The sequence below is a fragment of the Dipodomys ordii genome, unplaced genomic scaffold (assembly GCF_000151885.1).
Source record: "Dipodomys ordii isolate 6190 unplaced genomic scaffold, Dord_2.0 Scaffold20, whole genome shotgun sequence".
In the NCBI taxonomy this organism is placed as follows: domain Eukaryota; kingdom Metazoa; phylum Chordata; class Mammalia; order Rodentia; family Heteromyidae; genus Dipodomys; species Dipodomys ordii.
Genome location: NW_012267236.1, coordinates 3,914,231 through 3,931,362, shown reverse-complemented (window position 1 = coordinate 3,931,362; position 17,132 = coordinate 3,914,231). Strand labels below are relative to the sequence as shown.

The following is a 17,132-nucleotide window of genomic DNA, read 5'->3' as shown; positions in this document are numbered from 1 at the left end:
TCACCTTCCCAGCCTCCTGAGGTTATTTTTGTAAAGGCTGGCACTCTGCCATTGAGCCACAACACCACTTCTGGCTTTTTCTGAGTAGTTTATTGGAGATAAGAGTTTTTATAGACGTTGATGCCTGGGCTCGCTTTGAGCAACGATCCTCAGATCTCACCCTCCTGAGTGGCTAGTTTTACAGGCAGGAGCCACCAGTGCCCAGTTTAGACTAAGAGTTTTAAATGCAATCTTTACTGCAGGCCAGGCAACAGGAGTTAAGGTTCTTTGGAGCTTCAGAATTGCAAAACCTCTAGTGTCACTATAACTCTTCCTTTTGTTAAATTAAGAAAAAGTATTCTTTGTATCTATTAGAAATGGAAGTTTAAATTCTACCACTTTGTCTATTAACATAAAACTAGCAGAAAGTAAAATTGAGAGAATTTTTAACTACAAAGATTCTGGCAGTATCTACAGGGAATATTTTTAAATTTTAGGTGAGGAAGAATAATAAATACAAAATGTGTGAACTGGGCTGGGAAGGTGGCTCAGTGGTAGAGCGCTTGCCTTGCATGCCTGAGGCCCTGGGTTTGATTCCTCAGCACCATATAAGCAAAAAGAAGAAAGCCGGAAGTGGCACTGTGGCTCAAGTGGTAGAGCACTAGCCTTGAGCTGAAGAGCTGAGGGACAGCGCCCAGGCCCAGAGTTCAGGCCCCATGACCGGACCCAAAAACAAAAAATGTGTGAACTTTATCTGTAGCTGAGTAAACTCATACTTTTTGTTTTTGGTCGTGGGGTCTGAACCCTTGGCCTGGGCACTGTCCCTCAGCTCTTCAGCTCAAGGCTAGTGCTCTACCACAATGCAACTTCTAGCTATTTCTGCTTATGTGGTGCTGAGGAATCGAACCCAGGGCCTCATGCATGCAGGGCAAGCGCTCTACCACTGAGCCACCTTCCCAGCCCACTCTCATACTTTTTAAGGATCTGAGCTTATAGGTAGTAGATTGGGTGCCTAGAATGTTGGAGGAACTGGGTTCCCTAGCACTGCAAGGAGAACAAAAGAACAGAACAAAACCTTTTTTTCTTGTTGGTTGTGAGGCTTGAACTCAGGACCTGGGCTCAGTCCCTGAGCCTCTCTGTGTTTAAAGCTAGCGCTCTACCACTTGAGCCATAGTGCCACTTTTGGCTTTTTCTGAGTAGTTTATTGGGCTGGCTTTGAACTGTGATCCTCAGATCTCAGCCTCCTGAGTAGCTAGGATTACAGGCATGAGCCATCAGCACCTGGCTCCCATTTAAATTTTAATAGTTACTGTTGTAAGTCTAGAGTCTAGACTGGTAGCTATGAATTTTTTTTTTGGCCAATCATGGGACTTGAACTCAGGGCCTGGACACTGTCCCTGAGCTTCTTTTTTGCTCAAGGCTTGGAATCTACCATTTGAGCCATAGCACCACTTCTGGTTTTTCCTGTTTATGTGGTACTGAGGAATTGAACTTGGGGCTTCATGCATGCTAGGCAAGCATTCTACCACTGAGCCACATTCCTGGCCTTAGCCATGAAATCTTTTGTGTGTCTTTTCAATTCTTTTTTTGGTTCTGAGACAGAGACTAAAACTTGGTACCTGACACATTGCTCATTGTTTGCCTCTCTACCATTAGAGCCATTTCTCCAACCCCTCGTTTTATTCTTACAAAATAAAAAGTAAAGTATCTGTCACATACAAAATTTGCAGGTCTGTCAATAGCAAATATTGTGAAATAATTGTTACTTGAAATGTGTTCCTTTTCAATAAGAGTCATACATTTTACATGGTTTATGTTTTACCTCTTTTTTTCCTAAGATCTCAGTGGCTCTATAGCATCCTCAGATGTCAAATTAAACCTCGGTGGTGATTTTATCAAAGAATCCACAGCTACTACATTTCTGAGACAAAGAGGCTATGGCTGGCTTTTGGAAGTTGAAGATGATGATCCTGAAGATAACAAGCCACTTTTGTATGTAAAAAATAATATATATGTATATTTGGTTTAAAATGTAATTTGTGGGATGTTGACATTCTTTAATGTTTTATTTAAAACTTTGTGGGAGATTTAATAACCTATGTGCTAAAAATCTATAAGAATTTTCAGAATTAACTAATAATTTAAAAACCTGAACCATTAATCTCTTTTTTAAACCTTTAGAATGACCAGAATTAAAAGAATGGTAATCATGTACTATGCACACACACATAGAAAATTTACTCCTGACTGTTTATCTGCATATCAGCTATCTCAAGTGATCTTGCAATTCTTGGGCTGGGAATGTGGCTTAGTGATAGAGTGCTTGCTTAGCATGTATGAAGCCCTGGGTTCGATTCCTCTGTACCACGTAAACAGAAAAAGCTGCAAGTGTCACTGTGGTTCAAGTGGCAAAGCGTTATCCTTGAGCGACAGTGCCCAGGCCAAGTTCAAGCCTCTGGACTGGCAAAAAAAAGCAAATCTTTTGGTGTTTACAATTCATATTAAGGTTTAAAACTAAGGTTTTGCCAGGCACTAGTGGCTCATAACTATAGTTATAGCTACTCAGGAGGCTGAGATCTGAAGATCTCACAATTTGAAGCCAGAGTGGGCAGGAAAGTGTGTGATACTCTTATCTTCATTTAGCCACCAAAGAGTTCAAGCAGTAGAATATTAGCCCTGAGCATAAAAACTCAGGGACAGTGGCCAGGCCCTGAATTCAAGCTCCAAGACAGGCACTCATACACCCACCCATAAGATTTCCAAAATTGTGTATGTGTGTGTTGATACTAAAGCTTGAACTCAGAGTCTGAGCACTGTTTGTAAGAATGTGTATGTATAATTTTCTTTGTGGTTCCATGAAGCAAAAGTAGATGGTGATACATTCCTATAATCCCAGCTGTTATATGAAGACTAAATTAAGCAGACTGAAGTCTGCGTACCCGGGCAGAAAGTGAAACCATATCTCAAAATAACCAGCAGAAAAAAAAGGGGGGGGGGAGAGAGAGAGAGACTGTTTCCTTAATGTAAGGATTAATGAGAAATAATCCCACATATAGAGCATCTAGGACAATTTCTCAATTTGGCACTTGGTTGTACGTTTGAAGATAAAAATTTCCCCTTAGAATAAAAGCCCCACACTGGCTTTCCTTTAGATTTACAGTCTGAATTACCAGTATATTTCCAAAAAGTCTGAAGCAGAAATTTTGGTATTTTCTGGGGATCTTCTGTTTGTTTGACATTTGCTGGAGCTTAAATTTAGTGCTTCATGCTTATTACTCGTCAAGGGCTCTACCATTTGAGTTATGTCCCCAGTCCTTTTTACCTTAGTTTTTTTTTTCTTCTCCTGGATAGGATCTTGCATTCATGCACAGGGTCAGCAGCGAACTGCATCTTCCTAATTTCCATTTCCCAAGTTGCTGAGAGTATAGTATAGAACGTGCCAACACACCTGGCTTTACTTTCTTTGCCTATTTTTTCCCTTTTTTTTTTTTCTTCTTCCTTGTGCTAGTACTGGGGCTTGAACTCAGGGACTTGTGCTCTGGCTTAGTTTTTTCTGCTGGTGCTTTACTATATATACCTTTTCATTTTTATTTTTACTGATTAGAGGGGAGGCAGGGGCTGGGAAGGTGGCTCAGTGGTAGAGTGCTTGCCTCGCATGCATGAGGCCCTGGGTTCAATTCCTCAGCACCACATAAGCAGAAAAGGCCAGAAGTGGCACTGTGGCTCAAGTGGTAGAGCACTAGCCTTGAACTGAAGAGCTGAGGGACAGAGCCCAGGCCCAGCGTTCAGGCACCATGAATGACTAAATAAATAAATGTTTCTCACATTTGTGTTTGAACCTTGATCCTCAAATCTCAGCCTCCTCAGTAGGTAGGATATAGGTATGAGCCACCAGATTCTGCTCTCTTCCTCCTTTCCTCTCTTCCTCCATCCCCCACTCCTTTCTTTCATTTGGTATCAGTCCTGGGGCTTGAACTCAGGGCCTGGCACTGTCCCTGAGCTTCTTTTGCTCAAGGCTTGCACCATTTGAGCCTCAGCACAGCCGTTTCTGTGTATGTGGTACTGAGGACTCGAACCCAGGGCTTCATGCATGCTAGGCAAGCACTCTACCACTAAGCCACATTCTCAGCCTTCTAAGACTTTTTTTTGTCAGTTAATTGGAGATAAGAATCACATGGATTGTCTAGTCCTACGCTGACTTTGAACCATAATACTCAGATCTTAGCCTCCTGCGTAGTTAGGATTACAGGTCAGAGGTACTGGAGCCTAACTTTATTATTTAATTTTATTTATTTACTTATTTATTGTGCTGGTTCTGGGACTTGAATTCAGGGTGTGGGTGCTGTCCCTGAGCTTTTTGTGTCCAAGGCTAGTGCTCTAGCCACAGCTCCATTTCTGCCTTTTTAGTGTTTTAACTGGAGATAAGAATCTCACAGACTTTCCTTCCCAAGCTGGCTTTGAACTACAATCCTCAGATCTCAGCCTTTTGAATATGGTATGAGCCACCAGCACCTAGCTAATTTTAAATTTTTTCTGTCACTACCAGAGCCTGAACTTAAGACTTTGTGCTTGCTTGACTTGCTTGCTTCTCTGGCACTCTACCACTCTACTACTTAAGCCATACCTATATAAATTTTTTTGCTAGTTATTTTAGTCTCATGGACTTTTCTGCCCAGATTGGCTTTGAACCATGATGCTTTGGATCTGATCTCAGCCTTCTGAGTAGCTAGGAGTATAGGTGTAAAACACTAGCATCCATGCTTGCTTGTGTAGAGACAGGGTCTACTCTGTGACCCGTGCTGGCCTTGAGCTCACTGTGTAACCTAGGATGGCCTAAAACTTTCCCATCTTCCTGATTCTACCTCCCAAGAAGTAATTTGTATTTAAATTTCATTGAGATTTGTTTTAAATTGATAGTACCTCCAGAAGATTGGCAAAAGGAAAGAAAGACAGATCTGGGATGTATTTGGCCTAACAACAATTTAAAACAGTAACAATTGTGAGATCTACCTAAATTTAGAGATGATGAAATGTTGAAACATCTCTAAAGTTGGACTAGTTTCCTTGTGAATCAGTAAATATGGTACTTCACGTGCTTGCATTTTGTTGACCTATGATATCATATTGTCATATTTAAACTTTTAGGTTCTTTTGAAACTTTTAGTATTCAAAACTATATGTATTTTGAGAATTTTTATTTTAAAATTATAGGGAAGAATTGGATATTGATCTGAAGGATATCTATTACAAAATCCGATGTGTTTTGATGCCAATGCCATCACTTGGTTTTAATAGACAAGTGGTGAGAGACAATCCTGACTTTTGGGGTCCTCTGGCAGTTGTTCTTTTCTTTTCCATGATCTCATTATATGGACAGTTTAGGGTAAGTAAAGCTTATTTTATGTAAATTCAAAATCTTTTGAGTTTAAAAATCTGTAATCAAATATTCTTAATATTAGTATATTATATCTGAGAAATGTTTTGTCTTGTGTATTACTAAAACTGTTGTATAATAAATGAGGAGTATCTTAGATTGGTGCTTTCAAGTTTTCTATATTGTCATTCATAGAAGTTTTAATATTTGTATGGCACTGATGTAAATAGATGGAAGTAGTCCCATCTGACTGAATGTGAGAATGGCCAGGAGTGCTCAGAATTGCTGCTCATTTTCTTCTAACTCCCCAAGAAATGAAGACTTTGAAATCTAATGTGTAATGTATAATTATGTGGTTTTTTTTTTTTTTGTCCAGTCGTGGGGCCTGAACTCTGGGCCTGGACGCTGTCCCTTAGCTCTTCAGCTCAAGGCTAGCACTCTACCACTTGAGCCACAGCGCCACTTCTGGTTTTTTCTTTTTTGCTTATGTGGTGCTGAGGAATCGAACCCAGGGCCTCATACATGCAAGGCAAGTGCTCTACCACTGAGCCACCTTTCCAGCCCATAATTATGTTATTTCCTTTATTTTTCTGGTGCTGGTATTAGAGCTTGAATTTAGGGACTGAGCATTGTCCCTGAGCTTTTTTTGCACAGAGCTGGTGCTCTACCACTTGGGACTTTACTGCCCAGGCTAGCTTTGAACTGTGATCCTCAGATCTCAGCCTCCTTAGTAGCTAAGATTTCAGATGTAAGCCACCAATACCCAGCCCTTTTATTCAGTTTTAATTTTGTTTTTTAATTCAACACTTCTTTTCATAAATGATGACAAGGATTCTATTAATTTTTTTATTTACTACTGATATTTTAGTCACTTTATCATGCTCTCACGTTTTTTTTTTTTTTATCACACAAACACAAGATATATGTAGCACTCTTTCATTCCCAGTTTCAGACTAAAGGGAGTATGAAATAACTTTACTGTAAGGGATTAGGAAATTAATTAATTTGTTGTTACGACTGTAGTGAATAGCTATACAAATTCCACAACACAAACATGTATTTCAGAGCCAGGAGCTGTAGCTCACACCTGTAATCTTAGGGACTCAAGGAGGCTGAGATCTGAGGATCACGATTCAAAGCCAGCACAGTCAGGAAAGTCCTTGACACTCATCTCCAATTAACTACCAGGTGCTTTGATTCAAAGTACTAGAACGTTAGCCCTGAGTGAAAAAGTTCAGAGACAGTACCCAGGCCCTGAGTTCAAGCCCAATGACAAAAAAGTATTTCAGCAATATATTACAACAGTACAACTCCATCCTATTTTCATTGTTGTTGGTGGTTGTGGGCTTTAAACTCAGGGCCTGGAACTCAAGCCCTGAGTGTTGTCCGTTAGTTCTTTTGCTCAAGGTTAGCCCTCTACCACTTTGAGCTACAGCTCCACTTCTGGTTTTCTTGTAGTTAATTGGAGATGGGATTCTCACAGACTTTCCTGCCTGGACTGTGTTTGAACCGCAATCCTAAAAATTTCAGTCTCCTGAGTAGCTAGAATTACAGGTATGAGCCTGACTCCATCCATCCTGTTTTTGAGAACTTTTTTCCTTTGATTCCACAAAATCTTTGCAAACTAATCTTCTCTTTTTTTGCTGCCCTAGTTCTATAAGCAACCATTTCTTAGTCCCTTTAGTTAAAAATACTTTGAGGTCTGGGAAGGTGGCTCAGTGGTAGAGTGCTTGCTTTGCATACATGAGGCCCTGGGTTCGATTCCTCAGCACCACATAAGCAGAAAATGTTGTAAGTGGTGCTGTGGCTCAAGTGGTAGAGTGCTAGCCTTGAGCTGAGGAGCTGAGGGACAATGCCCAGGCCCAAAGTTCAAGCCCAACACCGACACAAATATATATAGAGAGAAAGACAGACAGACAGAGTTAGAGACAGAGAAACTAAGATCTAGGCAATCAGTCTTTGTTTTCATAGTGAAATGTTATTTGTAGAACCTTGGGAAGACAGACTTTTAAATATTTACCTTTCTCATTAAACTAAGCCTGAGGAATTAAAATTACCTGAAAGGTATTCCATATTCTATTATAAAATGTGTATTAGAGTGTTTCAAAGATTTCCAGAAGCCAGGTGCTGGTTGCTCACATCTGTAATCCTGGCTATTCAGGAGGCTGAGATCTGAGGATCAAGGTTCAAAGCCAGCCTAGGCACGGAAGTCCATGAAACTCTTATCTCCAATAAACCAACAGAAGACCGGAAGTGGCACTGTGGCTCAAGTGGGAAAGTGCTAGGCTTGAGCTGAAGCGCTGAGGGACAGCGCCCAGGCCCAGCGTTCAAACGCCATGACCGACCCAAAAAAAAAAAAAAAGACTTCCAGAGCAGATTGTCAATCTGCTCTATATCTGCAAATGCTGTACAGTTTTATATACATTCACAATGTTCTTTTGCTGCTGCCTTCTAGATAATTTATTTTGCAATACATTACTGCAGTTGTAAATAACATGTACTATAACTACACTTTCAGTTATGTGTAAAGAAATTAATGAATTTTAAAAAAAGAATGACTTTGGCTAGATACCGGTGGCTCATGCCTGTAATCCTAGCTACTCAGGAGGCTGAGATCTGAAGATCATGGTTCAAAGCCAGCCTAGGCAGGAAAGTCCAGGAGACTCTTATCTCCAATTAATCACCAGAAAACGGGAAGTGGCACTGTGGCTCAAGTGGTATAGTGCTAGCCTTGAACTGAAGGGTTGAGGGACAGCGCCCAGGCCCAGAGTTGAGGCCCCACAATCAACAACAATAGCAAAAAGTTTTCCGTGAAGTGTGCTATAACGGAAGGGATTGGTACTAAATACTTTTTACTTTTAAAATTTTTTATTATATATATATCTTGAACTACTAATGTTTATTTAGGTAATTGATACTTTATTTTCAGTTTGGTTATGCAATTGTATTACACACTGCAATTTTTTTTGTGTGTGTATTGGTCTTCAGGCTTAAACTCAGGGTCTGGATGATGTCCCTCAGGGTTTTTTTTTTGGGGGGGGGGTCCGGTCGTGGGGCCTGAACTCTGGGTCTGGGCGCTGTCCCTCAGCTCTTCAGCTCAAGGCTAGTGCTCTACCACAATGCAACTTCTAGCTATTTCTGCTTATGTGGTGCTGAGGAATCGAACCCAGGGCCTCATGCATGCAAGGCAAGCGCTCTACCACTGATCCACCTTCCCAGCCCCCCTCAGGTTTCTTGTTTAAGGCTAGTACTCTACCACTTAAGCCATGGCTCAGTTTCTGGCTTTGTGGTAGTTAATTTGACAGCTTTATAGACTGTCCTACTCAGGCTATCTTCAAATCATGATTCTTAGATATCAGACTTCTGAGTAGCTAGGATTACAGGCTTGAGCTGCCAATGCCGGACCATACTACATTCTTACCAAGTGTACTGGAGAACTGATGTTACCTCTGTTTTCTGAAATTGGGTATGTCAACATTGTCATAAATGATAGAATATAGAATTCCTGAAAAATTATCACCTTGTTGAGTAGCATAAAAAATTTGTTTTCCCCTTTTAGGTGGTCTCATGGATTATAACCATTTGGATATTTGGGTCACTGACAATTTTCTTACTGGCCAGAGTTCTTGGTGGAGAAGTAAGTAGTTAATTCACAAAGCTGCTTTTGTTTGTTATAAGCTTTACTGCAGGTACTCTCTCACTAAGAGTGGCCATTATAATGTTTCTTATGCCAGAATTGCTTTTAAGTTATATTAGTTCCTTTCTTTTCCTTTTTTTTTTTTTAATTGGTCATGGGTCTTGAACTCTGAGCCTGGGCGCTGTCCCTCAGCTCTTCAGCTCAAGGCTAGCACTCTACCACTTGAGCCACAGCACCACTTCTGGTTTTCTAGTGGTTAATTAGAGATAAGAGTGTCATGGGGGCTGGGTAGGTGGCTCAGTGGTAGAGTGCTTTCCTTGCATGCATGAGGCCCTGAGTTTTATTCCTCAGTACCACATAATCAGAAAAAGCCAGAAGTGGTGCTGTGGCTCAAGTGGTAGACCACTAGCTTTGAGCTGAAGAGCTGAGGGACTGGGCCCAGCCCCAGAGTTCAGTCCCCATGACCGGCCAAAAAAAAAAAAAAGTAAAGAGAAAAGGAAAGATACCATCCTTTATCAAATAATGTACTGCTTTTGAGGAAGCATACAATGGTTACAACAGTTCTCAAGTAGACTTAGATATTTTCTTATATATTTTTATTTTGTCAACATATGTTCCTAGGCAATATAATTTAGCCATCTTTCATCTCAAATTTTTTTCCACAGTAAGCCTGGATGGCGTTTCTCCTACTTAAATTTCCACATAGCTGGAATGACAGATTTTGCCCACCACTTTCAGCTTTCTTGCTTTTTTGCCTAGGCTCCTATAGAACTGTGATGGTCCTGCTCTCCACTTTGCAAGTCTAGCTGGGATTACAGGCTTGAGTCACCACACTTTGTATTTTGTGTGTGCGTTTGTGTGTGTGCTTGTGTACTTGTATGCTTGTGTTTTGGCAAAACTGAGGTTGGAACTCAAAGTCTCATGTTTGCTAGGCTGCCACTCTTCCAGCCCCCATGCCCTCCTCCCCTTTTTGGGGGGTCAGGGTCTCACTACGTAGCCCAGGCTGGCCATCCTTGAAATCAAGATCCTTGTTTCTCAGACTCCTGTGTGCTGGGATTATAGACACATGCCACCAGGCATGACTTCTTTCCCTTCCTTTTTAATGGAATTTCAAGAGGAAGTAATAATTGGATGTATATACCCGATGCAACATCTTAACCTAAAAGCAAAATAAATTTAGAGTAACATCTATAAAAACTGTTCTTCACATATGGCAGATTGCTTTGTTTTGTTTCATTTTGTTTTGAGATAGATTCTTCAAAGTCTCACTGTCTATCCCAGCCTGCCCTAAAACTTGTTACCCATTTGAGCTTCTTGAGTACTAGGACTACAGACCTAAGCTATCACACTCCCCTGGAATTCTTAAATCTTTTTTTTGTTGTTGTTGGCCGGGGCAGGGGGGGGGGGGTTGAACTCTGGTCCTGGGCGCCGTCCCTGTGCTCTCCAGCTCAAGGCAAACACTATCTCTTGAGCCACAGCGCCACTTCCGGTTTTCTAGTGGTTTATTGGAGATAAGAGTCTCACAGACTTTCCGGGCCCGGGCTGGCTTTGAACCGTGATCCTCAGATCTCAGCCTCCTGAGTAGTTAGGACTACAGGTCTGAACCACCTATGCCCGGCTCTTAAATAATTCTTATTCTTATATCCTAGACATATTTTTAACCTGATATATAAAAATATGTTTTGCTACTGTGATAAATAGAATAAGCCGGGCGCCGGTGGCTCATGCCTGTAATCCCAGCTACTCAGGAGGTTGAGATCTGAGGATCCTGGTTCAAAGCCAGCCCGGGCAGGAAAGTCTATGAGACTCTTATCTCCAATAAACCACTAGAAAACCGGAAGTGGCGCTGTGGCTCAAGCGGTAGAGCGCTCACCTTGAACTGAAGAGCTGAGGGACAACGCCCAAGCCCAGAGTTCAAGCCCCATGACCGACCCAAAAAAAAAAATAGAACAAAAATGATATAAAATTCTGGAGTTTAAGCAGAAATGGGGCTAGAGATACAGATTTGAGCAGTTGGCAAACTGATACTAAATGAAATCATGGCAGTTTGTGAAGACCCAGGAACATGATGGACTATGATAATTTGAAATATAGTGGGTATGATACATTAATTTCTTAGTTCTCATGCTAAGATACATACAATAAAGAATACATGATATTGATAATGATTAACATGAATACTGTGATTCCTATAATACTTACTTAAAATTTTGAAAATTCACAGGTTGCATATGGCCAAGTTCTTGGAGTTATAGGATATTCATTACTTCCTCTCATTGTCATAGCCCCAGTACTTGTGGTGGTTGGATCATTTGAAGTGGTATCTACACTTATAAAAGTAAGTTGTGTAGTATGAATTATATAGTTTACTTTTTTCCAGTAGTGAAACTATACTTGTCATCCAGATAAGAATAGCATGATCCAAAACTATTTATCAAGTTGTTGATAGTGTTTTGGAACAGTAAACTTGCTTACTGATTTTTACCAAGTATATTTTGTTAATTTGTTTATTTATTTTTGTCAGTCGGGGCTTGAACTCTGGACCTGGGCACTGTCCCTGGGCTCTTTTGCTCAAGGCTAGCTAGTGCTCTACCACTTGTGGTTTTCTGGTGGTTAATTGGACATAAGAGTCTCCTGGACTTTGCTACACAGGCTGGCTTTGAGCTGCAATCCTCAGATCTCAGCTACCTGAGTAGTCAGGATTATAGCCGTGAACCACTGGTGCCCAGCAATGTTTCCTTTTAGAATTGGGCATCAAATATTAAAGGATGTAGGTTTTAGTACTAATCCTGAATTCAAATCCTTGTTCTGCCCTTTTTAGTGTGTGTGTGTGTGTGTGTGTGTGTGTGTGTGTGTGTGTGTGTGTGTGTGTGTGTGTGTGTGTGTGTGTGTTTTCCTGGGGCTTGAACTTGGGGCTTAGGTGCTGTCTCAACATTTTTTTGCTCACAGCTAGTTCTCTACCAGTTGAGTCACAGCTCCACTTCCAGTGTTGTTCTTACAGTTTCTTAACTACTATGTTTTCCAGTGTTTCCTAGTGTTTGTTGTGAAAATTTTAAAGAATGTGTGCCTAGTGCATACATAATGCTTGGCACAGAGTAACTACAACTATTACTTGAGTGCCTACTATAAATATACAGGATTATTTTGAGGTCATCATTGTATGTTTGAACACTAAGTCAAACCTCCAGTTCCCAATCTGATCACTTGTGCAATAAGAAAAAAGTCAGGTGCCAGTGTGTCATGCCTATAATTCTAGTTACTTGGAAAGTTGAAGCTACTTAGGAAGTTGAGATCTTAGTATCAAGCTCAGAGCCAGTCTGGCCAGAAAATAATTATTCAGGAAATTCTTACTTCCAATTAGCCAACAAAAAGCTATAAGGTATGGTTCAAATGGCAAAGCACCAGCCATGAGCAGGAAAGATAAGCAAGATTGTAAAGCTCTAGAGTTCTAGCCCCAGTACTGGCACATGTGATCACACACTTGGGCATGCACACACACCCAAGAAATATACAATCCATATCAAGTGCTTTTATTTCACATTAAATCCTATAATATCTCAGTCAAACCATTTAGAACAAAAAAATCTAATCAAGGTGAACAAAAGGAATTAGATTATAATTTTATTTCATGCATATTCTTACACTTTTTTGTATGCCTGGATTACTACTTTGTGGAGTTTCTTTTCCTTTTGATAAAAGAATAGTAGAAAGTTAGACCATCCCAAATACATTTTGAGTCAGTCTTCCAGTATCCATTTTTTTCAACTCTATACTAATGTTTTTTTCTGAACTGAAGTCACTTTTGCTCCCCCTGGGACATCTGTCAATGTCTAGATGAATATTTGAGTCACAGAGCAGGGAGAGGGTATTATTTGCAAGGATGCTGCTAAACATTCCACAGTACACAGAAAACTCTCAAAAAACAAAAAACAGGGGCTGGGAAGGTGGCTCAGTGGTAGAGCGCTTGCCTTGCATGCATGAGGCCCTGCGTTCAATTCCTCAGCACCACGTAAGCAAAAGAAAAAAAAAGCTGGAAGTGGCGCTGTGGCTCAAGTGGTAGAGTGCTAGCCTTGACCTGAATTGCTGAGGGACAGTGCCCAGGCCCAGAGTTCAGGCCCCACGACCGGACCCCCTCCCCGCAAAAAAAAGAAAAGAAAAAGCAAAAAACATTCAGCATAAAGATATCAATATTTCTGGACCTTGGTGGCTCACACCTGTCATCCTAGCTATTCAAGAGGCTGATATCTGAGGATTGCAGTTCAAAGGACTAGCAAAAAAAAAAAAGATGTGTTTCAAGTCAGTTTCTATTTTAAGTTTTTTTGGTTTTTGTTTTTTTGTTGTTTTTTTTTGGTCAGTCATGGGGCTTGACCTCTGGGCTTGGGCGCTGTCCCTCAGCTCTTCAGTTCAAGGCGAGCGCTCCACCGCTTGAGCCACAGCACCACTTCCGGTTTTCTAGTGGTTTATTGTAGATAAGAATCTCACAGACTTTCCTGCCCGGGCTGGCTTTGAACCATGATCCTCAGATCTCAGCCTCCTGAATAGCTAGGATTACAGGCAGGAGACACCAGCGCCTGGCTGTTTTTTGTTTTTGACAGTCCTGGGGTTTGTACTCAGAGGTTGGGCACTGTTCCTAAGCTTTGTTTGCTCAAGGCTGCATTCTACCACTTAGAGCCACAGCTTTACTCCTAGGTTTTTTTCAGTGGTTTTTTGGAGGTGAGACTCTCACAAACTTTCCTAGCCAGGCTGGTTTCAAATGGCAATCCTCAGATCTCAGCCTCCTGAATAGCTAGGATTACAGGTGTGAGCCACCAGGCCCCAGCTTGCCTGATTTTTTTTCTGGGAATTTCTTCCCTTATTTTATGCAGCAAAATGTGTTCAGTAACTTTGTTTTATAAGTACTAGGTTTCCAGTGAAATTAATTTAAAATTAAGTATGTGTATTATTAGAATAACACACTGTATTTTATTTATTAAACTCTTGACCAAGATGTGATTTTTTTTCCTCCTTTTTATTGCACTTTGTGTTATATATTTCTAAAAACATAAAAAAAGTAGTGTCGGATTAGGTAGCTTATGCCTGTAATTTTAGCTGCTCAAGAGGCTGAGATCTGAGGATCCTGGTTAAAACCTGCCTAGACAGGGAAGCCCATGGGACTCTTCATCTCCAAATAACCACCCCAAAACCAGAGGTGGAGCTGTGGCTCAAAATGGTAGATCCCTTAGCCTTGAGCAAAAATGCTCAAGGCCTTGAGTTCAAGTCCCAGGACTGACAAAAGTAAATTAGTAGTATATAAAATTTTCACTTTGCTTTCCTATTTAAAAGAATAAAAATGGAAATTTGTTTTACTCTCTGAGGATCAAACTTCTTTCATCAGTATGGCCCAATAATTGTTTATTTTTTTTAAGTTTGCCTGATCATAATCACCAGAGATATATGTTTAAAAGGCTGATAACTAGAACTTTTATTTAGAAGTTCTAATTCAGCCAGACAGTTGTGTACATTTGTCATGTCAGCACTCCAGAGCTGAGGTGAGAGAGCTGAGTTCAGGGTCAACCTGGGCCACATAGTGAGACCTTATTTTAAATGAGGGGATGAAATGACATGAATAACATAACCAGTGCAAGTACTCCACATTTCCTTTTTGGTAGGCACACCAACTTATTGTTGTAATTAAAGTTTGATAGAAATATACTGCATACGGGCTGGGAAGATGGCTCAGTGGTAGAGTGCTTGCCTCACATTCATGAGGCCCTGGGTTCGATTCCTCAGCACCACATAAGCAAAAAGAAAAAAGCCGGAAGTGGCACTGTGACTCAAGTGGTAGAGCACTAGCCTTGATCTGAAGAGCTGAGGGACAGCGCCCAGGCCCCAGAGTTCAAGCCCCATGACAGACAAAAAAAAGAAAAAAAAAAGAAATATACCACATATACAGAAGTTAAGGAATCAAAAGAAAAAGAAATATACCACATATACAGAAGTTAAGGAATCAAATGAACATGAACATTATTTACTATTACTGTTTTTTTGTATATCATAAACACTATTTTTATCCTTTACAACAGCCAAAAGTTAATTTATTTGCTAACATGCTGCCCTTTGTCTTTTTTTTAAGCTGTTTGGTGTGTTTTGGGCTGCCTACAGTGCTGCTTCATTGTTAGTGGGTGAAGAATTCAAGACCAAAAAGCCTCTCCTGATTTATCCAATCTTTTTATTATACATTTATTTTTTGTCTTTATATACTGGAGTGTGAGCCAAGTCATACTTGAGTGGAAAAAAAAATGATGTTACATTTGTGTGTAGGCTGGGAATTCTTGCTGAAGGGATTGAAGAAAATGTTGCTGGTAAAAATTTACACATTCCAGATGTAAAGGCTAAAGGTTTAAGGTCTTTTTAAAAACAATATTTTTTGTATTTAATTAAACAATTAGTTATCTGGGATTTTTTTTGGTCAGAATCCTATATTCTGTTTGATTCTTCATATTCCAGTGAATAAAATATAAAAGCATTGTGTTTTTAACATTGTGTCATATTCACCTAAAAACTTGTGCCAAAAGCACCTGAATCGGTAATTACACTTCACTTGAAGGATAAATCTGACAATGTCCTAATAATCGAAAAGTGCAATTTTTTTTCTTTAAAGAGTTTTCTCCTACATTGCAGATCCTGTAGATAAATATTTATATTTATACATATATATTTATGAAATAATTCTTATTCACAAAATATATTTCTTAATAGCCTAAAAATTAAGATACTAAATCTGATGCTTAAATTTTCTTTAATTTGGCCATTAATATTTTTTATTGAGAATTTTAAATTTGTTTTTTAAATTGTATATCATTTTAAAAATAATAGTTGCTAATGTAGATTTGGTTTGTGTGGATATGCTTTTAAAAACCATTTTGAATGTTTAACATCTGACTTAAAGTTTTTGTTTTATCTTTCTGACCAAAGGAGCAAGAGGTATAATGGATATAGCAGTCATTAAAATCGTTAATATATAGGAAAACAATAATATTTATAGCATCAGTAATATTTTTTAGTGCTATTCCTAAATCAGAAAAATTGCAGGAAAGAGATCTTTAAAATCCTATGGTCCTAAACAATGTTATATGATGTAGAAAATAAAATGTTTTCCAGCTGTGTGTTTTGTTTTATAACACTTTGTCTTGTATTACTTGATACTTTTAACAAATATTAGTTACTGTCTTAACAAATGTACAGTTTTTGCTAAGGAAAGTATCAAGCAATTTTTATTAGTGAAATTGTAGAGGAAAATGTTTCATTTATGTTCATAAAGTAGAAAATCCTGTGGTTTTTATCTGGAAGGATTCACCACTGTCTTCAGTATGGTAATGTTCTTGGTATGTGTTCCTTAGCAAACTTGTTCACCAGCTACATGCAAGCCTAAACTAGAACGGTATCAAGTTCATCTTTCTTCCTTCCTTCTCACACCAAAGCAAAAACGAAAGAAAAGTTTATTTTATTATCTTCTTTGGGGGACTGAGGATCTGATCCAGAGCCTCATACATTCTTACCAAGTACTGGTACCACCAAGCCACACCTTCAAGCCAGAAAAGATAATCACTGGAAAAATGCAAAGCACTTTTGAGCTACCATGTTGAAAATTATAATGCTGTTCTTTTAAAGCAGCATTAGAAAAATGAAGAAGAGCACCAGAGATATTCTAGAACTTAAGGAAGGAAGGAAGGGTCTGTGGCCATAGAAGCAGTAACTGTAATGTAGCGATTTGTCACACTTACAAGATCCCTGTGACCAGTCACTTGTTACCATAGATTAGCATTTCAGAGCTACACCTGTAATCATAGCTACTCAGGCGGCTGAAACCAGCCTGGGAAGGAGAGTCCGTGAGACTTACCTCCAGTTGACTATCAAAAAGCTAGAAGTGAAGCTGTGGCTCAAGTGGTAAAGTACTAACTCAGGGAACAGCGGCCAGGCCTTGAGTTCAAGTCCCAGAACCAGCACCAAAAAGAAAAAAGAAAAAAAAAGCCATGCAAAAGTGCAATTTAGGTCAAGCCCAAGTAGCAGCACCAGGAATAAAAAAGAAAAGAAAAAGGTTCTTCTATAATTGTTGCCACTAAGCAGTTTTCTGTGTGTGTATATCAGTTTGTCTCTGTTTTG

The 17,132-nt window shown here is 39.7% G+C and overlaps 1 protein-coding gene across 1 annotated transcript in view; it reads left to right on the top strand.

Moving 5' to 3' along the window:
* Yipf4 (Yip1 domain family, member 4) overlaps positions 1-16,147 on the top strand; it is a 27,560-nt gene extending 11,413 nt beyond the window's left edge. Inside the window, exons 2-6 of the mRNA XM_013013795.1 lie at positions 1,818-1,971; positions 5,191-5,362; positions 8,913-8,990; positions 11,215-11,328; positions 15,103-16,147. Coding sequence (XP_012869249.1) covers positions 1,818-1,971; positions 5,191-5,362; positions 8,913-8,990; positions 11,215-11,328; positions 15,103-15,240 — 656 coding nt within the window. The 3' untranslated portion in view covers positions 15,241-16,147. The remainder of the gene's footprint in view (positions 1-1,817; positions 1,972-5,190; positions 5,363-8,912; positions 8,991-11,214; positions 11,329-15,102) is intronic.
* The last annotated feature ends 985 nt before the right edge of the window (positions 16,148-17,132 follow it).